The sequence below is a fragment of the Pleurodeles waltl genome, chromosome 4_2 (genome assembly GCF_031143425.1).
Source record: "Pleurodeles waltl isolate 20211129_DDA chromosome 4_2, aPleWal1.hap1.20221129, whole genome shotgun sequence".
NCBI lineage: Eukaryota > Metazoa > Chordata > Amphibia > Caudata > Salamandridae > Pleurodeles > Pleurodeles waltl.
In genome coordinates this window covers 280,288,655-280,313,569 of record NC_090443.1, presented here as the reverse complement: position 1 = coordinate 280,313,569, position 24,915 = coordinate 280,288,655, and the positions used below count along the sequence as shown (strand labels likewise).

At 44.3% G+C, this 24,915-nt stretch overlaps 1 protein-coding gene across 2 annotated transcripts in view; it reads left to right on the top strand.

The window, feature by feature from the left end:
• LOC138292492 (pentraxin fusion protein-like) overlaps positions 1 to 24,915 on the top strand; it is a 179,552-nt gene that overhangs the window by 9,524 nt on the left and 145,113 nt on the right. For both annotated transcript variants that reach the window (XM_069231115.1, XM_069231116.1), the window contains exons 2-9: positions 1,290 to 1,313; positions 4,548 to 4,583; positions 5,596 to 5,628; positions 5,716 to 6,001; positions 6,913 to 7,073; positions 8,355 to 8,396; positions 15,958 to 16,005; positions 24,419 to 24,698. In XM_069231115.1, the coding sequence (XP_069087216.1) occupies positions 1,290 to 1,313; positions 4,548 to 4,583; positions 5,596 to 5,628; positions 5,716 to 6,001; positions 6,913 to 7,073; positions 8,355 to 8,396; positions 15,958 to 16,005; positions 24,419 to 24,698 (910 nt within the window). The remainder of the gene's footprint in view (positions 1 to 1,289; positions 1,314 to 4,547; positions 4,584 to 5,595; positions 5,629 to 5,715; positions 6,002 to 6,912; positions 7,074 to 8,354; positions 8,397 to 15,957; positions 16,006 to 24,418; positions 24,699 to 24,915) is intronic.

Sequence of the window (24,915 nt, the reverse complement as noted above, 5' to 3'; positions counted from 1 at the left end):
AATTGGAGTGGGGCAGATTGTTTTGGATTGGAGTGGGGCAGATGGGGCACTTTGGAGTGGATTGGGGTGGACGGATTGGAGTGGGGTGGATGGATTGAAGTGGGTGGATGAATTGGTCTGGGGTGGATTGAATTGGTCTGTGGTGGATTAGATTAAGTGGGGTGGACTGGATTGAATGGGTTGGATTGGTGTTGGTGAGGTGGGGTGGGGTGGGGTGGGGTGGATTGGAGGGGGGTCGATTAGGGTGTATTGCAGGATTATGTGTTAAAACACAATTTTGGAAATCACACCTAAAAAAGAATGTCGCTTTGCAAAATTTAGAACAAGAAAATTGTCATCGTTTGAAAACAGTGCCCACGAGCAAAAACAAAGCATGAGCAGTGAGAAAAGAAGACTTGGCAAAATAAAAGAAACTAGTTTACTAAAGATAATAAAACTTTGTAATTTTGGTTGTCCTGCTGGGCACGTTATTGCCAGTCACACATCTTCTGTTTTCAGGGCCCTAGAAGTTATAAAGAAGTACCTCAATCACTTTGGAGCAGTGGACGGGCAGTGATTAAGCTGAATCAATCAGTGCTTGGTCCCTGCTCCCCAGTCAGGAATGGAAATTATGTTAGGTATGCAGTGACGAGGCTGTGAAGAAGAGTGCCACTCAAGCCAACACACGGTAAGCAACGGGCGGGCACTAATCCACTGTAAGATTACAATAGTCTTGAAGAGACAGCTCATGAGCTATGTAGCCAAGAACTAAAAAGGGGAACAGGAAGGGACAGGGGGTGCAGGAGATACACATACGAGTGTGGGTCACAGTGGATACCAGAGTGTACAGAGTTCCCTGATTCAGTGCCTTTAATACTATCAAAAAGGTTTTACAATGCAAGTCAAAAACATAACAATGCTTCTGTTGCACTTGTGTGACAATGTTATTGATTAAGCCACATTTGGAATGTTGTACTCAATTGTGGAGGCCAAGGGTAGGTTGTATTGTGCTACTTCTTGTGGCGTATTGTGGAACATTTCACCCTGTTCTGGGGGGCACATCTGGTGCTGCCTCCGGGATGGGAGGCCATATCTCCAGCAAAAAAAGGTCAAGTACAGTGCAATGAAGTGCGGTCTATAGGTGATCATGCCTGCTTCAGAACGTTTATGCTGACAGATGGAAAAGTCTGAATCCACATAATCGGAAAGGACTATGATGACATCTGAATGTATGTTTTGGGCCATGTTTTAGTCTTTAGCCCGAGGATTCACCAGTTCCTGACTCTCTGTCATTTCCTCCTTTTTTGCAGGACACTTCGACTATTATGATTCACGTGAGTATGTAATACACTAACACAGCACACCATTGTTGTAGCACTTTCATATGTAACAGTACGACACATATTTCTCATCCTTGCACCTTAGACTCCACATTATATAGCTTAGTGGTTCTGCAGTTTTAGGCCTTCAAAATAGCACCGCAGACAGCCATGGAGAGGTTGGGAGCCTTCACTTCTCTCTGCCAACCAGTACTCTCGCTGTTTCCCACAGCTGTTGGGGAGGAGGGCACTGAACAGACGCGTGTTAGAAGTGGGAGATATCTCAGGGAAACATACCGATTACAAATAAAGGGACGATCTCAGGAAGAGACACCCATATACAAATACAGCATGGACCTGAGGGAGACACGCATGTTTACAAACACAATTGAGACCTGAGAAAGAGAGACATATAAAAACACAGCGAGTACCTGAAGGAGAAGCACATGTACAAACACAGGAGAGACTTACAGACTTCAGGAAGACCGAAATAAAAAAACACACTACTTGGCAGTCACTTGTTACCTGGTTTCAGTTCCAATTGACCAACTTGTGAGTACAAACAAAATAGTTGCAGGCATGAAAAGCGACAATCAAATATGTCTTGTTTTATGCAAGTAATAACACCTTTTGTCTGGGCGGAAGTTGATCTGAAGTAAAGCTGTCCTTTGCCAGAGACGATGTTAACAATGGGTGACGGTCCTGCTCAGATGAGTGGTATAAGCGCAAACAGAAAGTTCTCCTGGGGACACTATTAGCCTTCTTAGGTTCGGGTATCTGGTCCAGGGGCGGCACAATAAATCCAGAGGTTACCATCTCTTCCCCTCTAGAATGTTTTCCCATTTTGAAAACAACATGCAGAAAGTGGAGGGACCCCCCCCAAAGGTATCATCCCAAAAGGGCATACAATGCAGGTTTCACACCTAGGATGGGACCAAGAGGCTGCTATTTTGGCCAAAAAAGCATGCCCGCAAGCTGGGACAAACCACCAGTTGTGCAAAATGGCCACCTACTGAGATAAAATGGCTGCCAGCAGTCACACAGCACACATAGGAGAACAAAGAGAGAAGCTCCTGCCTATGAAACCTGGATTTTAAAAGTCTGCAACAAGCACCCTCCATCACGTACCTAATCCTAAACATAGTTGAAATATCCCACTCACTAAAAAAAACAAGAGAACTGAAGGAACAAAAAAGGCAGGTCTGGTTTGGGAAACATCTAGAGCAGGTCAACAGTCCAGAAAGCTGTTCACTCATGCCCAAGAAATCACAACACCTTGACCTAGAAAAATGGGTATGTACCTGAGCAGGACCCACATCCATATGCTTCAAGGGCCATTGGCCTTTCTCCACCAGGACCCACAGTGTAATGATCGAATAGGGTGGTGACTGTACCTTTTTCAAAAGATAGGCAAAAGAAAGATTCCCAGTGCTGATATCACTGACTCCGGAGACTGTTTACTTCATCTTAAGGAGATGCTAGCAAAGAGACTAAGAATGTCATGTTCTCTATATAACAGAGACAACATTACATACTCAGTTGGTATGCTCATTTCCCAGCTCTTTGCCTTTATCTTTCATTCTCTTCCACTGTCTTGCCCTTCCTCCATCTGCACTCATCTTTCATTCTCTTCCAATCCGCCTTGATCGTGCCCAAACTTTGCAAGACCATCAACTGCTCTCTAGGTTCATCAACCTACCCCGAAGACTGGAAGCAAGCCGAGATCCCCCACTTCTGAAGAAACCCACAGCCGACCCAATAGACCTCAAAATGTACCACCCCATCTAGCTGCGGCCCTTCCCAGCTATGGTCGCCGAGAAAGCAATCAACACTCAGCTATGCCCACACATTGAGGACAACAACATCTTAGACATCTCCCAATCAGGATTCAGAACTAACTACAGTACCGAAACCGCCCTCCTCGCCTCCATAGATAACATCTGCTCCCTCCTCGACCTCGGACAAACAGCAGTCCTCATCCTACTTGATCTACCAACCGCCTTTGATGCAGTGTCTCACAACAGGCTATGCGCCAGACTCCACACAGCAGGCATACAGAGCAAGGCCCTTCGATGGATGCACTTCTTCCTGACAGGCAGAGCACAGAAAGCCAGACTCCCGCCACACATGTCAGAACCCACTGACATCAGCTGTGGAGTACCCCAAGGATCATTGCTGAGCCCCATGCTGTTCAACATCTACATGATCCTATTCGCCCCTATCGTCAGGAACTATGGTATGAATATCATCTCCTATGCTGATTAAACCCAGCTGATCATCTCCCTGATCGAGAACCCCTCAACAGCCAAGAACAACTTTAGGGATAGGACGGAAGCAGTCGCCATCTGGATGGGGGAGAGCTACCTTAAGCTGAACTCCGACAAGACCAAGATCCTCATCCTGGAACCATTCTCATCAGCCTGGGATGATTCCTGGTGGCCCTCAACACTCGGCAGGCCCCCACTGCTACGCATAAAACATCAGCGTCGTCCTCGACTCAGTGCTAACCATGACCAGACAGGTAAACTCTGTCACCTCCACCTGCTTCCACCCCCTCCAACTCCTATGGAAGATCTTCAGATGGATACCAACCGACTGCCAGAAAACTGCAAAACGTGCCCTAATCACGAGCAGACTTGACTATGGCAACGCTCTCTATGCCGGAGCCTTCAAGAAGAACCTGAACAAGCTGCAACAATTTCCGAATGCCGCCGCCAGTCTCGTCTTAAACATCCCCCGCTGAGAACTCATCACAGAACACCTGAAAAACCTCCACTGGCTCACCGTCAAGAAGAGGATCAACTTCAAACTCCTTGTACACGCCTACAGAGCCCTCCACGCCAGCTACCTCAACCACCGCATCACCTGGCTCACCAACGTACCCCGCATAAAGAAGTTCTCAGCTGGAGGAAGATCTTTCTCATACCTGGCAGCAAAAGTTTGGAGCACCTGACCTCCTTACCTCAGACAGTCGCCATTGCTGCCTCAGGTCCGGAAGGACCTCAAGACATAGCACTTCAATTGATCTCTGAGGACACACCCCTCAGCACCTTAAGACCTTATGGATGAGTAGTGCGCTCTAAAGTATATGATTGATTGACTGATTGATTACTCCATCTGCACAGTTCTTTCTCTTTTGATCGCTTCATTTAGACTTCAGTGATGACTATTGGATTGCTGATTCTATGTGATTTGTGGTGTCACATTCTGGCCCAGTCCATAACTCTCTCTCCTTTTCATTTTTCACAGCGCTTGATTATGTTTGGATTGATTCTTATGAGGAAGGTGAGTAGGGATGATAAGGTCATTTATGCATTCATCCTCTGATGGAATCATACTAGGTTGCACCAGCAGAAACAATTAAATCACACCCTAAAGAGACACACATCACAAAAATAAGCCACACTTCCAGCCAGCGCCACCGCATCCTCTGCACGCAGACAGCGTCAGACTTTTTTTTAAAGACATCAATGTTGATGCTTTTCTCTCCTCAAACATCATACTCCATTTAATGTGACTCAGCTCAAGCCGCCTCACTGTCCCAAGAAGATGGCAGAAGCCCACGAGACAGCACCCAGATGCAAAAAACACCCTGTGAGCAGGCCATAAATGCCACATGCTCACACATACTGCACTGCTTTTAACATATAACATGCCGAATATGTTCACACATCATGCCATAAACACACACATACACACACACACACACACACCAAAGAATCGCAATACTTCCTACATGCATGCGGTGCTTTGGACACCATGTGCACCACAGACTGCACAACCTACACACATACAGAGCACACCATATGCACACACATGATACCACACAATAAAGATACATGTATGTCTATAGAGGTATAGAGCAGAGAGAGAAAAAAAACACACAAAACACTTGCTCACACACCCCTCTATCGGTAAGCAAGATGATATCAGTGTGAGACAAGGATCTTACCTTACGGGCTGAGGTTTGGGCATGGGGTGGTGGTAGTGGCTGTGCGGGTGAACAAGAGTGTGGGAGGTGCCAACCTTGACAGTTAAGTGAACTTACATTTGAGGACACGTTGAGACTGGGGAGGTCACAGGATAGGCAGCATGTGCCACATGACCCATGTGGCTTTCGGTGGAGAGAGGGGTGCAACCCCTTTTTCTCCAACACCCAATAGTTTTACTAAACATGAAGCACTACGGTGCACCCAGCACTTTTATTTCTATTTGTGGCAGTCAGGAGTGGAAGGAGTGACCTGGGAGTGGAAGATTTAACAGTGCAACACAAGCTGAAACTATTTTTTTTTTCCAGAGGTGAGACACCTTCCAGAGCTTTCCACCACAGGTAACAATGGGGCATAAGCCTGTAAACTCTGAACAGAACGGGGAACACTCATGAGTTTGTGACATTTCTATCTAATTTTTATCTTAGATCCCAATGTGGCCCTTAATGGCACCACCAGACAGTCTAGCACCTATGACAAGTTTGGTGCCTCAGCCAATGCCATTGATGGCTCCTTGATCACCAACTACCTAAAAAGCACCTGCTCTCATACCGACCTGGATATCGAACCATGGTGGATGGTTGACCTTGGCCGTGTCTACCAGATATCTTTTGTGGTGATCCTCAATCGGGGTGATTGCTGCAGTGATCGCCTCAATGGAACAGAGGTGCGGATTGGGAACTCGGACAAAGATGGTGGCACAAGGAACCGCAGGTAAAGTGGGTATGATGTAGGGAAGGACGTTTATCTCTGGTGTACTGTGAAAAGACATCTGAGACAAATCTGCACCTTAGGGACCACTGGGCAAAGGTGTTGTGAGCCCTCACCCAAACAAGGAAATAGATCCTGGATGTCCCAATTTGAGTAGTAAAATAGAGCCATAATTGAGCTAAAATGGGTCTGCATGCCCCTTAACCACTGCACCACTTGCGTTACACCCTTCCCTTGGCGGTTGAATCCACCCTCTGGCATAACACAATGACAGGCTTCTGACAAAGATCTGCACACCAGGCACCCAAAGGTGGCAATTTGATCCCTGGTATGATTTATGTCAGATAATTGCATCGGGTATTCAAGGGAAGGAATCCACCCCCTAGTGTTATACCCTAGGGTAGGAAATCACCATATGGTAGTGCAACTAGACTTTCCAAGACAGAATGACTAATTAGGATCCTAGGTGAGACATCCATTCTCTGGCATAACCTGAGAGACTACTGGCACAGATGTGCACAGCCAGAACAGTTGGGCAGAACTCGAACTCTTAGAGCAACACTAGAGGCTTCAGGCACCCTGGGCCCAGAGAAGGAATTCATCCCCTAGCATACCACAACACTAAACTTCCAAAACAAATAGCGGCACTCTGCACCCTATGTGAGAACGTGCATCCTGCCCCAACACAAAGTGCTTCTTACAGAGATCAGGAGTCCACCTCCTGGCCTACCCCAGGCTGAAGCTTCTAACACAGATCAGGAGAATCGGAACCCTTAGTTAGGAATCCACCCTCTCGTCTTCCACAAGAGACTCCTGGCACAGATGAGCACACGGGTCCTCTCTTAGAGTTTCCCCCTAGGAGACAAGAATGCTGCATCTCTCCACCACCAACAGACTTCTCTCCTGTCCCTCAGGTGTGGTAAAATTACCTCCTTGGGCCTAGGGGAGACTGTGAATCTGAACTGCACTGGAATGAAGGGGCGCTACGTGACTGTCACCATCCCAGGACGTGTGGGCTACCTGACCCTCTGCGAAGTGCAAGTCCATGGAGTTCCAGCCCCGGCCAATGCTACTGGTGAGTGCCAGGGATCATCGCTTGGGGGAATAAGTTGAGGCACCAATAAGAACTGCACTTGGGCAGTAAGGGGGCACCAGTAACCTACACATCAGGAACACCAGGATATAGTCAGTGGCACCAAGACTCAATGCATCACGCCCATTAAAAGTAGATGTAGCACCAAGAAGAGATGTGTGGAGAAAGCAAGGGAAAGAGCTGGCACCAGGAACGTCTGCACTGTAACACTACTGGGTACCAGGGCCCACTGCACTGGGGCATAAAAGGGGTCCAAGGAACCTCTGGGCTAGGACACATAGAGAGTGCTGGAAACCACTGCATCAGGGACAACAGGGATTCAAACTGGTCACCAGGAAACACCGCATCAGTTTATGAAATAAAAGGAGCGTCCGGTGTTAATAAACCAGAGAACCAAAGTAGAAATAGAGGGCACATGCAGGAACAGAGGGCACACAGCAGCCCTAAGGGGCTACTCATTGTTCGAGAGCACAAAAGTGTATTCTTTGATAAATCCGCACAGAAGAAGGTTTTGCGGATTTTTCATTAGGAACCAGAGCATTTAAATGTGTGTGGGGCCCGTACAGCGCCCACATTGCTCTCAAGCTGTATAAGACTGCTAAGTATAGGGGGAGAGGCAGCAGGGGTAGTTTTGATTCTTTGTGCCGGGTTCCACCCAAGGTTCTTGCCACTGGAGTCTTTAGAGCCCCCTTGAGTTCGGGTGGTCTGGGTCCAGCTGACAGAGCAATGCATGGGAATTTGAGAGTGAGAACCCATCAGTGTGCAGGATCTGTCCCACGCCGACTTCAACGAGTTTTAGAGGGGCAGCAGCCAGAGCATGTATACCTTGTACATCTGTTCCGCTGGTAGGGAAGCGAAACTTGAGAGATGGGGGGGGAAGGGGATAGGGGCAAACCATGCAGGATGTCATTCAGATGAAATGCATTAAGGCCTGTTTATTTTGTGACTGACAGCCAGTGCGAGGATCTCCCTAGTTGCAAGGAATGTCATACACAAAAGTGTTTTACATGGGCTCTGCATTTATCAGAGTTTAAGCTTGCCCCAGAGTGGCCCAACAAGTGTCCATACTAGCTATCAGACCAGGGCACTGGTGGCAACTCCAGTCAAGTGAACGGGGCTGAATTATATGGCTTTACATGTCTTACGGTCAAAATAGAGTGATAATTCAAACTGTGGTTTGGGTGACAGTCTTTTTGCTGAAGCAACAGATCCTGGATTACCAAATGCTCGCCTAACAGATTTCCCCTTTCTCTTTCCCATCAGAGACTGGCGAGCCTGTGGAGGAGAGCGAGGAGAAAGAAACAAGTAAGTCTTAGAGAGCAGCAGGAAAGGAGAAGGTGCAAATCTTTATAACTCAAAGAATGCATCAAGCTTGCAAATCCACCCGTCTCAAGTGAAACCACAACAAAAAGCCTATAAATGCACACATCCCAGGATAGTTGTCTGCACCAACAGGCGAACGATGTCTGTATATAGAATTCGTAGGGTCTTCTCTGTCGACTCCCCTTTCTGTATTTTCACAAATCTCACACCGAGCTTTAAAAAACAAAAATAACATTAATAATAAAACGTTGTAAAGTAAACGTAAACACAAAAAATGCACATTTTACACATGAACCAAATGTATGATGCATTGAATATCTGAATCACTAAATGACTAAACAAAGCAAACACTGAACAGGATTGGCATTAACTAGAACATACATTTCAGATGCGTGCATCTAAAAACTGAAAATGGATACATTAAGTACTCAAATTCCCAAAACCCAGTGATATTCCATAAATCGAACACGCCAACACATAATGGAACTATATAACGCCGTACAGTTTATTTAAGGAATTAGACATTTCCATTAAATCGAACATGCGAATATTAGCAATTCAAACTGAGACTCCATCAACAACTGTGAATGAACCCACGCCATGGACACTCCAAAAAGGGTGGTATGAAGTGTGAATATACAAATCCGTTAATTCATGAGATGGCTGGATGTATCAAGCAAATGAATTCTTTCTGGAGTGCCTTCTTTCTCCTCTGAGAACAATATATGAGGCTCCATCCGAATTCAATAGCACAAGTCATCCGTACCTCATTTCATTTCACTTTAATAACTGTAATTCACGTTTCCACTATCGGGGGTGTAGCCAAGTTAGTAATCTTATAATAGGGCAAGTAAAAACTCAGAAATGAAGGCAGTAGATTTATCCACCAACCGCAACACGAGTGCTTTGGCCATTAGCACTAATGAGAGTCTTTGGATGGGATCTCCTACTACTGCATAGTAGACTACATGTGGCAGAGTTCAAAGCCCACATGAAACCAGTCGCTTTCACAAAAGGTGACAGAAAGGCTACAGCCACAATGATTGGCTATCCTCGTCCATCTTCCTCGTCCTAGTTCTACTCGTTCTAACGTCAGGGTTTACCTATCCCAGCTAATTCCAAATGTCCTACACTCAAATCCCTAATTCCTAGTTGAAGCCAGCTAAACCCCATCCTCCTTCACTAGGGGCTTCCCTGTTTCTGTTTCCGTCCAGAGGATGCCTTGCATGCTTTGCGGGGGAAAAAAAAAAACTTCTTACATTGGTTCTTATTTCTGTTAAGCAGCTGTGCTCTGGCCCTTGCTCCTCTATTTGAAATTTTATTTTCATTCTTATGCCAATAGGGCCCTACTAAAGCGATACCGACTTTCTGTGTTACCTAACTCACCTTCAAAGTTGGACAGCACAGTAATTTCCACTTTGATCAGGGGGATAAGCGGTGTTGCTTTTACTGCTCATCTTCTCTTAGTGCCGAACCTTCATGCGGCATGGTCCTGTGAATAGACAGAGGCCTGGAAGTTCTGTTACTGTCGAAACTGACGAATACGGGAAACATCTGTCAGATTTCCGCAGGCAGCAGAGCAGTGTTTGCGAGAGACTCACCACAGTACAAAAATATGCCTGGAAACACAAACACGGGTTTGAATGGAACTATTATGGCCTGATTTATACTTTTTTTAGCAACGCAAACTTACATGTAATGTAATTGGATTTTGTAAGTTTACGCCACTTTTTGCATCAAAGAATGACGCAAAAGTGGCGCAAAAAAAGTATAAATCAGGCCCTTAGTCCGGAGAGGGGGATGGGTCAGCAGCAGCTCCTGAAGGGCTTCCTTCAGTGTTCCTCCTGCAACAGAAACAACCTCTTGGCAGTTTTTTAAAGAGCCCCAAAGCAACCCAGGTAGGAAGATCCTCAGGACCAAGAGATGACTAATCAGGAAGATCAGGAGGTCAGGGGGAGACACATACAAGGTACTAAGGGAGCCACAGCAAATTAAATGTATCTTGCCTCTCCGCCAACCCTAATCTTGAGGAACAATTACATCTTTCTTGCAATAGCAAAGAAAGGGGCAGGAAAGTTTGCTGCTACACAATGCACTACAAAGCAGGGAGTGGAGAGATATGGATGGATCCATTTTCCAACATTCCTGACCAAACAATGTCGCCCAGAAAGGCTCAATGACTAATTTTCCTCTGGGATAATAGTGGATTCCCTGATGACAGTTTTTGTCATATGGTTTCATAATTTCTCAGGATGCTCTCTTCTTTATATGTTAGATAAGAAGGAGGCACAGATTGTAATGAAAATAGCATATGCAACAGCTAGCGTTTCTTTCAGTGCCAATACTATCTCAATTTGTATTGTACAATGTCTCCTTAGAGACTTTCAGGCAGTGGAAGAAGATATGCATCAAGGCAATAACTACGAAAATATGCCATCTATAATAGGGTAACAACGGAGGTTCCTGGCCGATATATCCTTTACTTGTGTATAGCAGTAGCAGCATCCGGTTCTTCAGTAGCCACCCACTTGTTATATGTAGATGCAGACAAGGAAATCTGATACTTTTCAGAAATCCCTACTAGCATTTGAACTTCAGTGGGTTGAAATAGTTTGGGTCTAAGTTGGGGGAGCTGGTTAAGAAGTCGGCAGCTGATGATCCCCAGGGGGCCGGAAGGAAGAGGTCTGTTTTTGTTTGGTCAGTTACAGCTGCCAGAGGCAGAATCTGGGCTTGCAAGGAAGAGAGTGTGGCCGGGGCCTCTCTCACTGAAAATTCCCAGTTTGTGCCCTCCTACAACTCTACGACGAAGGCATGACTATCAGTCCAGTCAACAGGGGCTAAAAGTCCAGAGGGGCCTATTCAAAGTTTTTATCATGTGTAGGGCTCTTTAATTACACTCATGAGGATGAAGGATACGGAAGGATGCAGGATTAATTACAGAGGCTTCCATTCCAGTTTCTTCATGACGTTATGAAAGTGCCATGTCTCCTTTGAGGCCAAGTCAAGATTTTGGCGAAATCGGCAATAAAGCCAGTTTCCTCCCAGGAGGAAGGTCGGGATGGCACCCCTTTCTGTTTTTAGTACAAAAACAGTCGGGAGAGTTCCAATCAGTCCTTGACATATAGGAGACAAATCTCTCTATATCACACATCTTGTTCAAAATGGTAACCTCTAGTAAATTCTTCCTCTGAAAGGACTTTGTGGCATTGTTAGAGCTCAGAGCTGCTTATTTACACAATCCAGTTCATCCACAGTACCAAAGGTTCCTGCATTTTCTTGCCCTACCAATCATAATCAGTTTTGGGTGCACCGATTTGGCGTCACATGTTCGCCAAGGCAACTGATAAATGTGCTGGTGCCTCTGATGGGTATGTTTTACACTTTAGGAGTTTATCTTTTCCCTTACTTAGATGATTGGCTAATTTTTGTATTTTTCCAAGGCTTGCCAGCATATCCAACAGGTGTCAAGTCTTTCAGCTGCACAGACTTCCTATCAAATTGGAAAAAACACATCTCTCTCCTTCACAACGACTTTTGTTCATTGGAACCTTCTGCTTTATGGACCTAGACAAGATCTTCCTATCTCTTAGCAGGAAAAGGAAACTATTAGGTTACCCACCAATCCAACTACAAAAGTCATAAGCAAAAGCCAGAAACTGTTGTGGCGTCAGGGCACATGGCTGCTTTTCTATGGATGGTCTCATGTTCCGTGTCATCAGTATCTCCTGGTTCATTATTTGTTATCTTATTGGGACCCTGCTTCCAAGAATTAAGAGACATTTGTAGCTGTAATCCCTCAGATTCACCAGTACCTACAGTGGTGGTAAAGGGTGGAGAATTTTGACAAAGGGATTTCTCTGGCTCCTCCACCTCCTTGATTCTTACAATGGATGACAGCAAAAAGGGGTGAGGTTCAGCTCTGGGTTTAGACAGCAACAGGTTCTTCCAAGTCAAAGGTGCTTACAGCTATTTATCTAGCCATAGTCCATTTCTCTCCATTTCTATAGGGTAGAGCAGTCAAAGTGAGATCAGATAACCGGCTAGCGAGGGCATATGTGAAATGACAAGAGGGCTCATGGATTCGGGATCTGGATGCTCTGGCCCAGAATATATGTCTGTGGGCAGATCCTAGCACACTCTCTGACAGCAGTTTTTCCACCAGGAGAGAGAACGAGTTCTGTCAGGGCGGGACTTTTCTGTCATCAATATCTCTGAGGCTTTTCGTTGCTCATTTTAGATGTATGGAGATTTATTTTGAAAACTCAGCTCCTGGAGAAACCATAAGATGGAATTCAGATCTGTGGAAATCATTGGAAATAACTGAAAACCTCCTGCTCTTAACAATATTTTCGTGAATTTGTGGGCTATTAGGATTACCATAAAAAAAACACAGGACTGCCATCTTATTGATTCGTTTTTTGATGGGTGAATTACATGTTTAATGGTGCATATGAGAAAGAATAGAAAACCACCAAGGTTAGGGAGAGACTTTTCACCACTCTGAAAAATGAGAACAAAGAAAGTAGACAGGAGCCCTTTTGTCATTACAGACCTGAAGAAGCAGGGACTCCGGCAAAATAAGTGTTGGCTACAAACATCGAACTTCAAAGGCGGTGCTTTTGCGATACTCAATTTATAGAATATAAACTGGATGATGAAATGGCATATTTTTTAATGTTGAACTAGAATTACGAGACTGCGCACTTTCTGAAAAATACAGTTAAAAAAAAAATTGTTTTTTTGTAAAAAAAGAAGTGAATAAATTATCTTATATGTTCTGTAGGCTTTGGGCATGATCTATAATGTAAAGGTGTACATTTTGGTGTACTTTAAATTATGACCAGTGGGATTTTCTGGTCTTCTTTTCGTGTACAGGACAGGGCTGAAAGTCCCTGAACTGTTTGATATAACTCTGAATCTATGTCCTCTTGTTTTGAGACGATACCCGTAGGCTTGTCATCCTTGTCTGGACTTGTTCACAAGAAAGAATGCGCTTCTGGCACTATTCTGGTCCCAAGTTCCATCTCCAGATGGGTGGGGAATAGATGCAGTGGCTATCAGCTGGCTCAAGGGCTTAATGTATGTATTTACCACAATTCCTCTAACTGTGCAAGTTCTTAGGAATACTTAGGATGGCTGAGCTTGAGTCTTGTTAGCGGTCCTTTGTTGGCCTAGATCCTGGGCACTAATTCTGTTTTAATTAGCAATCAATCCTCCATGAATTTTACAACTTGTTGCATCCCAATGCAAGGTCCTTTTCTTTCACAGACACCCCTAGGGCATCACTGGTTGGGGATTTGGAGCTTGAGAAGAGATCTTAAGATTTAAGGTTGTCCTGAAATGGCTCAATGCATTTAACAATCTCAACACCCTGAAACCCAGAAGGTTTAATCCAGACACTGGGAACATATTTAATATTGGTGTTCTTCTGAAGGACTCCAGACTGCTCCTGTTAAATTAGTCATAATTCTAGATTTACTTATGGATGAATTGCCTTGGCGGACCTATCTATTAAAAGTCAATGGGCCTACTCATTCAGGAGGTACCTCCCTGCCTCTCAGGGTATTTCTTTCTCAGACATCCAGTAGTCCATGGTCTGGTCCTACCTTTGGATCTTCCATTGGTTTAGTATGCTCTTCGAATAGTTGACCTGACATGTATTTCAGTAAAAGTAATATTTTTGGTGACCATTTGCTCAGGTTGTGAAGTACGCAAGGCTATGTGGTGAGCCTTTTGTAAATTTCTTTCCAGACAACCTTTCCTTCTCCATCTTTTGTTCCCTAAAGACCATGTGTTTTTTTTTAGAGATGTTAAGACCTAGTACTGCTGCTACTTTTGATTCCCCTTCTCTCAAGCTGGAAGAGAAAGTTCATTCACTAGACCTTCACGGAAATGTGTCTATCTGGTTAACTAGGGTTGCTGATTTAATAGAGGTGGTACTTTTGGTCTCATAGGATGGACTAAGTATCCAACTTTGGCCACACTAAGTTGCTGGATATGACTAGCTATTACAACAACTTATCAGTGAGTGGGGTCTGTTGTGTAAAGGACCAGTGCAAGGGTGCTGTACCAGAGGTATATTTGTCATGAATAGCTTTGAAGAGTGCTTTACTAAAAGGCACCTGAAATACAGCCACACAGTGTTCCCTGTATATCTTTATGATATGTTAACAGTTACATGTTAGAGGGCAAAGGGTCTAGCAGCAGAGTTTGATTCTCATGTGAAGTTTTGTGGTTACATGAGTTTTTGGTTTGAATTGACGTTCTTCACAATGAAACTTTGAGTTTTTGACAATGTGTGTCGCAATTCTAATATGGTGTCTCTTTATCAAATGCTAATAATATATGTCCAGTTGTTACAAGTAAAGCTTGGGTAACTCGTTGCATGTTTAGGGCTGGGGCAGAGAAAATGGATGAGGCAGTAGCGATCCAGTTACCTACTGGTAATCTTCATTATTCCAAGTCCTAGTCTTCTTCGTCAGAGTCCTTAGTGCCAACCAGTCTCTCCTATATACAGCGTCCAATGGGTCTCAAAGAAGCTTGTTAGCAATAGAAAGTCCCTCCGATTGAAACTAGTCTTTGGGTTTTGGGAAGATGGGTGAATCTTAAGCGGCTCCATCTAGGAGTCAACTATATGACAATAAAAGTTGCCTGGGATAGGTAAACCCTGTCATCGGAATGAGGAGGACTTTGCATGTGTAGGATTGCAACAAGAAAGACGAGTAATGAAAATTATTGGTATGTAAAAGAGATCAATAATTTTGACAGCACTAAAAGGATAGAAAAACACTAGGCCTCTGTAGTTCACTGACATTTGGACACCATGCAAGTATCAGTGGGAAAACAGACTGACACTGATGCTAAAATACCCATTATATGTTACCTATAAGTTACTGTGTTCAAAAGGGCAGAAGATCTGTGAATATGAGCCACCTAACAGCCTTTACTACAGCAATAGGAGGTGGGGAGGCTTAATGGGTGCTCAAATCTGGCCAAAGAAGCAATCGTAGTAAGGTTTATTTTATGTAGTGCTGAATCTTTCATTGTGCAGCTGAGTGAATAAGTGAAGGAGTTAGTGGAATAAGTGGGCAGCTACGGTGTGGAACTTGGACAAAACCTGCAAACCTGGTAGACATGTCTGAAATGTAATTATGCAGAGTAAGTGAGTAAAGGAAGTTGAATTTGTGGTGTAGTGAGTGAGAAAACAAACTTATTACAAAGCCACTCTAATCATACCCTCTGAATTCCTGGCTGTTGCCTTGTCTGCCTGAACAGGTGGCTGTATGTCTTTGGTAGGCAGGTTTGAACCATGGCACCAATATGGTAACCAGCTATCTGCATTGCCCAGAGTGGCACCAGGACACCTTTGGGTAAACACAGTTTAAAAATATGTAAGAGTGCAAAGTTCATGTTTGTACGTTCCTTTTCTCTCTATCTCCCTTTCTCTCTTCACTCCCTCCATGAGAATACCACAAATCTCGACTATTTTTGCATCTCCCAGATATTTGCTGATACTTTCTTCATTTCTCCTGCTTTTTCACAGGCAGCATAGTGGAGGAGACAAAGAATCTCTTGAAACATTCCAACGCAGGTGAGGAGAGGCAACAGTATGGGGTGCTGGGAAATGTAGCAACCAGTTATATTTAACACTCTCTTACATTACTAATGCCTCAAAACGTTTCACTCTCTTGGGGATACATACTGTTTTGGGATTCCAGACACCCTATATTAGACTGATTGTTCTTTGATTTATTTTGGCAGTATGATGGTGTAGCATATTGATGGTATGCGCACTAGATGCTCTTGGTTCTGGGGCGGACCCTGAACAGAAACTACATGATATATGGGGAGGTGTTAAAGTGTGGTTATGGGAAGTATGATGCAATAAGCAGTGCGTGAGTGAATGCTGGAGAATAAAGTAGTGCCTAAACACGGCTCCTGTGTGGCATAATCTACTTGCATGCTCATGGGCTGGGGAAGACGCTACAACTGGCGACGACTAGGGGATCCGTGCCCAAAAAAAAAAAAACAAGACTGCTCTCCCTGGGGGTTTGCAACACTATGGCAAACTGCTCCTCCCACAGTCAAGGCAACAAAGTTTGCGACCAGCACATGTGGGAGGAAAGCCCTGCTCCAGCCCATGCACGGCCCAGAAGAAATTGAAGGCCCTGAAGAGAAGCATATTCAGATGTCTGCCAAAACCACAGGGGATGTGGTTGACAGAGTCTTTGCGCTACACCCCGAATACAGAGCAGTTAGTCAGATGAAGCAAGAAATAATGACATCAGCAAGGTACAGGAAACAGAGAACTTACCATCACATGCGATTGACTCATACTGCTACCCATGCTCAGGCACACAGCTGGTGCATGCAGCAGTTGTTAGAGCCAGCCTCCACTGTGCTCAACTGAACAGCTAGAGCCAACACAATGGCAGCAGAAGGGGGTGCAAAATATCATGAAGCTGTGTTCCAGAACCACCACCACCACCTTTCGACACTTCTAAGAAGCAGAACAGTGATGCCAGATAGGCCGCATGGTTCGAAACATTCAGTGACTACATAGATGTGCTAGAAGAAGAAAATGACAAGATGATCAAATATTTGAAAAACATTGCAGGTGAGGGAGTGGAAGAAGTGCTAAAGAAAGTTTCACAAACTGATGGAATATTGTACCGAAAAGTGTAAGAAGTGCTCAAAGCCAAGTTCAATCCAATTCCGGAGTTTGATTATGAAAAGTAAATCATCAACCAAGCATGACAACAGGTTAGTGAAACAAGGGATGAGTTTTTTGAAAGATTTGATGCACTCATTAAACATTGCAAGTTCTGTGACTTCACCGACGAAGAAGCCATGCACCTCAGTGTTATAAATGGCTGCCTTTCAGATTCTTTTAGAAGGCACATGTTGAGAGAAACGCACAGTCTAGAAAAAATGCTGATGACTGCAAGAGCAGAAGATTGATTGGACCAACAAGCTGCTGACATGAAAGCAGGAACAGCACACAATGAATCAGCATTGACCATGAAAAGCAAGCAGAAGCACATACAAGATACACATAAGTTGACATCTTCGACAAAATCAAAGCAATACATTCAAAGTGGGTTTTGGTTTCCTCATGAAGGTATATGTTCAGCCTTAGGACAAGTCTGCAAAGGCTGAGGAAAAGAGAACAATTTCATAACTGTGTGCCGAGCCAAGGAAAAGTCAAGTGTGTCATGACAGAGATAAAAAATGGACGCAAGAACATTCCTGAAGCACTTTCACCACGCCCACAAAACAAGAAAGCAACATCAGCTACGAGAAGTAGAAACCAAGCAAAATCAATTGTCCTCAAGTTCGTTGTGCAAAGGTTCTTCAAAGTCACTGTCTCAAACCAGTGAAAAAACTCGGTATGCACTGAGGATATCTACCAAAGGACAGTATGCAAATGTGGGGTTAACTGCCTGTAAAGAAGATCACAGTTTGAGGAAAACTCGCCAAACAAAGCAACAAACTTAATTTGGACACTGTCCCAAAATCACATCAAAAGTGAATGGTCACCCGATAACCTTCATCATCGGCAGTGGTGCGTCATTTAATATCATGCCAGTGGAAAAGTTTAACAGCCTATCTCCTGTGCCCTACCCCACTCCTTCAGGAATTAAGGTATATACTAGGGCAACCTCTAAACCATTATAAAGCCAGTGTCGTTCACAGTAACGATGCAACACAAAAAGACTTAAATGCAGGCCACCCTTCATGATCTACAAGAGACCTCGTCTAGTGCATGCTTGCTCAGTGTTGCCACCACTGTTGACATGGAATGGATATCCCTGAACTACAACCTTTGTGCTCAGTCTGAGATCTTGAGCCGATTCCTGTTGCTATTTCGTGGCCTGGGAAAACTCAAGAAAATGAAATTGCAGCTTCATATCAATGAAGACATTTGTCCTATTGCTTAGTGGCACAGTAGATTTGCTTTTCATCTACAAGAAATTGTAGCGAAAGAGTTGGAAACACCTTTAAAACATAACATCATTGAACACCCCATAGGTCCCATGCAATGGATTTTGGCCATAGTAGTTGTAATCAAAAAGGACAGTAGCAGTGCGGTGCAAATATGCGTGGACATGATCATGCAGTTGAACGGAGCCAAAGTCTTTTCCCATCTTGACCTGAATAAAAGATGTCATCAACTTGACCTGGAAGAAAACTGCAGGTACATTACTACGTTTTCCACTCATGTTGGTTTGTTCAGATATAAGAGACTGAGTTTTGGAGTATCTTCAGCTGCTGAAACATTTTCAGGATGTTATTCACAGAGTAAGTCATCCTGTTACAAATGCCTTCCATTACAGTGACAGCATACTGGTTTTTGGGAAAACACAGAAAGAACACAACAAAGACCTTACCAAGTTACTTGCTAATGCAGGCCTCACTCTGAATGCAGCAAAGTGTGAGTTTCACAAAACCACAGTTAAGGTTTTTGAGGAACTTGTTCTCCAATGGGTGAATGACTCCAGACCTCGACAAAGTACAAGCACTGTCATCAACTGCCCTCCTCACCCAGGATGTTACTAGGCATTCTAGGCATGGCCAGCTGTTGCTCAAGATACATTTGTAACTCTGCTACAGTGAGTGCCCCTTTAAGAGACTCGACAAAGAAAAGTGTCCTGTTTCAGTGGTCTCCTGAATGGGACCAGGGTTTCAAAGAAATAAAACATGCAATTTGGAATGCAACTGAAATGGCCTACTTAAGTGGCAAGTTACATACCAACATAACAGTTAATGCGCATCTGGTGGGGCTGGGGGTGATTCTTGCTCAAAACAACAGTCACCTGAATGCTCAGAGACACATTGTATTCCTCTATGGAAAACGATTCACTGTCCTCATGGACCACCACGTACTGCTCACTTTCTTTGGAAACCTAAAGGCTACGATGACCCCTAGTATTGAGAGGTGGGGGCTAAGACATGCAAGAGTATGACTATGAGATTGTACACAAACCTGGGAAGGATCATAACACAGCAGATTCAGGGGTGCTGCTACATCGTCACAGTTCGACACCTAGGACAGCCGAGAAATGTCTCAATGTCTCTAATTTATTGTGAGGTCCAGCCGGCGGTTCTGACTGTGGAACAAATCATTACTGCCACAGACAAAGACATGACCATCATCACTGCAGCACAATCATGGAGAAAAAGTACCTGGCCCCTTGCCAATGATTTTGGATTCCAAAAGTTTAAAAATGTAGTTAGTGGTTACCCAAAAAAGTGTAATATTAAGAGGCTCAAGAATCATCATACTTGAGAGCCTAAGGCAGTGGGTCATCAATCTGGCTCGTGAAAGACATTGTGGTATTGTAGCCACCAAAAGAGCCTTAAGAGATTGAGTGTGGTTCCCTTGACTAAATGAATGAGTCTAGGAAGAGCTGAAACCATGCTGCATTGGTAATTGTTTGTCCCCCAAGGTGACACTGTGCTCAGTGACAATGTCTGACCTCCCTGCCCATGCCTGGCAGTGTTGCCGTTGACTTCTTTGGGCCCTTAGGAAGTGGACACCACCATCTCATGGTAGTCAATGACGAATATTCGCGTTTTCCCTTGATGGAAACCCTGTCTTCGACAACCTATAACAAAGTCATAGAACAGCTTGATGACATCTTTGCAACCTGGAGTAGCCCTGAAATCCTTAAATCTGATAATGGCCTGCCCTTTAACAGCAAAGGGTTCAAAGAATTTATTGTCTGATTCAACATCAAACACCAAAAGATAACACCCCTCTGGCCTCAAGCCAACGGTGTAGTTGAACGATCCATGGGCACCCTCAAGAGGGTCATTCAACAATCATCCATGGAGGGAATCAGTCTGAACAAAGCCATGTGCCAGGCCCTCTGGGCCTATCGATCACCTCCTCACTCCACATCTGGTGAGAGTCCAGCCACCTTGGTATTTGGGGGAGCTATCAGAACAAAACTATCTCAACCGACCCCCAAATCGATCAGTGAACACTGACAATGTTCGAGACAACAACACAACTCTGAAAAGAAAAATGAAAAAGTATGCAGATCAGCTCTGCCATGCCCAGGAGACAGTCTTTGACAAAGGGTACTGGTCAAACAGAGACAAAAGCGGAAAACGGGCATGCCTTTTGCTCCTGACCCTCTACAAGTCATGGCATGCAAGAGACACCGTGTGCAGCACATCATCCTGGAAAATCCATAACTCAGGACACATCACACTTTAACCATCTACCTCAACACTTGTTGACTCCTGAAGCCACGACTGAGACAACCCCGCCTGCAGATCCAGCTTAGGCACCTAAGCCTGTGTCGCCGTTGTTCGATCAGGGTAGACCTCGATCACCTTGGATCACCCGAGCCAGCATACAAGTGCGAGCGTCTCGCCGACTAATCAACGAGATGTGATTGTAATTATGGCTGCCACTTTTATTTAACAAAGGGGGAGATGTAGCATATTGAGGTTATACACACTAGTACCCTTGTGGTTCTCAGGCAGACCCTGAACAGGAACCTTGTGATATGCGGGGAGGTGATAGGGTGTGGTTATGGAACATATGGTAAAATGAGCAGTATGTGAGTGAATGCTGGAGAATAAAGTCATGCTTAACTGCAGCCCCCACGTGGCATGATCTGTTTGGATACTCCCAGCTAGGGAAGATGCTACAGATGGGTCTGACATACAAGGCATACATTCTCAACCAAATTGGTATTCTACTAAACAAGGCCTGTTTTCCCACCAGGATATTATTAATAGTTAATAAATGGAATGTCAAGGGACCATTGTGTAAAATATGGTTGACAGGCTGCTAATGTTCAAAACTGGTGGAAACAGTTTAACGTTGGAAGAGAGACTCGACTGAGTGCAACAACTATTCCAAGCTTTCTGGGGAAGTGAGGGAGCTTACAAAGGTTGCATCGTAAATCACCCGGCAGAAGCTATGGAAGAAGGCAGTGCCCTGGCAGACAACAATAAAAAAATCCAACTGTGCACACCTTTGTTGAGTGCATTGTCTAGAACCAGAGGGCCAAACAAGGAACTGCAAACCTTCTTCCATGTGTAGATAGGTTCTGAAAGAGAAAATCAATCTGTACCTGAATGTCTAATTTGGGGCAAACAACAGAAATACTGCAACTCAGTCTTTTTCAGAGTCAAAACAAAGTACTTGTTCAACCCCAAACTGACAGCAAGTATGCTAGGCCATCAAGTAACTTCTGAATATGAAGGGAAAAGTTACTAATATATAACAATAGTTTTGAGGTTTGAGGCTGTTTTAGATTTATGAGCATTTCATCATCATATTGACTAGTGGCTGGATTCTGGAAACATTTTGCTTACTTGAACAAAGATCAACCTTAAGAGGAGTCAAGCTGACTTTTGTAGACATCTGCACAGCCCTGCCTAAAAAGTCATAACATCTTCATAATTTTCGATCTACCTTTTCTCTTCAAGAGAACTCTGTATAGCCACAATCCCTTTTGAATAGGTCATGAGTTAATTTAACTTGCCTTGAAAGTCACTCACCAATGAGGAAGACGCAAAGCGAGATGAGTCCTCACATTTCCTAATCAAAGACAACAATAGCCATTTTGAACATCTTCACCCCTCTGGAAAATACTGGATTTTGTGTGTCATGCTATGAAGTTTTATATTAGAATTGTAAGAAATGTAGTTATTACCTGAGGCGGTTAGGCTCCACCTTAGGTTTCAACCACTATTTTTGGCAGGGTGAACGACTAAAGTCACAAAATAAACCTGAGCTCAACCCCCAGAGCAGACAGGCTTAACCTAGAGGCAATGTGTAAAGTATTGAGGCAGCACTAGAACAGTAATGAAGTTGAGTAAAACAATAAAAAAATACAGAACAACTTAGAAACACAGAGTAAAATGATAGAAACAAAATGACGTAAATCAATAAGGGAAATAAGAGATATGATTTGTTTTAAAGTTGCAAGAAAAATTAGAACCAAATAGCACAAAGTGCCTATGATAGTCAAGTGTCTCTGTAGAACAGGACCTAGGTGCACTTTGATCTTTCCTATGGAACAGCCAACCCTGATACAGTTTAAATAGCTTTGAGGACATTTTCACTGTAGGGACATGTTTAACATTAAACGTTAAAATGAATTGTGTTTCCAGTGCACACGTATATTCTTGTATGTCCAATAGATGGCTGTGTTTTCTGTTTCAGCTTGTTGTGAAGGTATACCCCCTGATCTTGGGTATCAATACAAACGAGTATTTCCAGCAAATTCCCGATCTGAGACATTCAACTTTTACATTCCTTACTTAAAAATACCATCAACCCTGCCCTATGGGCAATATCGCCTTGCATACTTAGTGGTGACTTATAAAAGTTTAAAAGGAGAATTTTTAGGCCTGTCAAAAGGGGTTGTTTAGACAGTTCAAACTTGCAGTTTAAACCAAGGTAGCCAGCGATGGTAGGTCTGCAGTCATGGTCACCATATTCTAGTAGCTTAGAAGTAAGTTAAATATGCCAATTAGGGGTATGCCAATTTCATCATGTTGAAAGGAGGACCACAGGCAGTTTACCACTGGTTAACAGGGGTAAAGCACACAGAGTTTTATATCCAGCAGAAAATAGGGTTCAGCAAAAAGGAAAACAATTTGGAGTGACCCTGCAGAAAGGGTAAACTTTCAAGAGAAAAAGTGGCAAATATTTTACTTGATGTGCTGAGGTATTTTCTTCTTCATGTAAAATAAGATGTTGCTTTGAAATCGAAATTAATCTTATTTTCATAACTTTCAGGACCTTATTAAGATTTCTAAAGTTTTCAATTGTCTTAAATCATTGTCATAATATGTTGGTTAATAATGCTAGCCTTTAGAGCTCCCAAACTGTCTATATATATATGTATACGTGTGTATATATATATATATATATATATATATACAGTATATATCACTGTATATATACAGTACAATTTCTGTACATATACAGTAATTAAAGTAATTTAGGAGTTAGGTTAGAATACAAGATCATGTTTTCGAAAAAACATTCTGAAATTATTTTTAACTATTTCCAGAATCATACCCAAATTTTGTACCAGCCGTTAACAGCGTCCACAATTTAGGAATTTGAGGTAGGATTTTCACAGACAAGAGAATTTTGCATCATGAGAAAGGTTGTTCTGAAGCTTTTGCCTCTTCTCACCTTGGCAGCAAAAAATGTCCCCACAAAAAGTTAGGTGATTAAGGGCCTGATTTTGACCCTGGAGGACGGCGGAGGCCGTCCGCCAAGGTACCGCCGCTGAATGACCGCACCGCGGTCAAAAGACCGTGGCGGCCATTTAGACATTTCCTCTGGGCCGGCGGGCGCTCTCCAAAAGAGCGCCCGCCGGCCCAGAGGAAATGCCCCTGCAACGAGGACGCCGGCTCAGAATTGAGCCGGCGTAGTTGCAGGGGTGCGACGGGTGCAGTTTGCACCCGTCGCGTATTTCAGTGTCTGCTTAGCAGACACTGAAATACTTTGCGGGGCCCTCTTACGGGGGCCCCTGCCGTGCCCATGCCATTGGCATGGGCACGGCAGGGGCCCCCAGGGGCCCCGCGGCCCCCCCTACCGCCATCCTGTTCCTGGCGGGCGAACCGCCAGGAACAGGATGGCGGTAGGGGGTGTCAGAATCCCCCATGGCGGCGCAGCAAGCTGCGCCGCCATGGGGGATTCTAAGGGCAGCGGTAAACCGGCGGGAGACCACCGGTTTGCCTCTTCTGGTCAGAATGCCCTGCAGGGCACCGCCGGCCTGTCGGCGGTGCTCCCGCCGACCCTGGCCGCCGGGGTCAGAATGACCCCCTAAGTGTTAAGGAGATTTAGTGGGAGTTTTTCCAACCTCTGAGTCTGTGTTCATTTGATTTGTAAGATTTCTAAGCCATCATCACTAAGAAGACTTAAAAAACACTTGACTTCTCTAGCAGATCAGTCTGGCATAGGTTGAAAATTGTTACCTTTATCCTTTGCTGATTCTTGTCTCTGTTTCCCATTTCAGCCCCCAATGTAGCCCTGGCTGGGCAAGCCTACCAGTCCAGCATCCTAGGGAGGGCGACTCCTGACAAGGCTAATGATGGCTCATTGGCCAACAATAATGACAATGGCCGGTGCGCCCACACTCAGCAGGAGATTGAGCCTTGGTGGACTGTGGACCTAATGTCCACATACAAAGTCTTCTCTGTGGCGGTGACTGTCCCAGCAAACTGCAGCACAGAGCAACTGTCTGGAGCTCAGATCCGAGTAGGAAACTCAGCCAGTGGCCGAGGCAAGAACCCCAGGTATGATATTGCAGCACAGGATCTAATGGGTTTGGGGGGAGAAGTGAGGTGATGGCACATGATGGAAGCTACCAACTTTAATCAGAGGGTTAGCGCAATGGATGTTGGAACAGTTTTTACATGCCTTTGGCCTGCTACAAAACTACAAGTGCAGACACACAAAAATGCATTAAGAGATATACAACTTATCAAGCATACAAAAGCATATGTTCTTGTA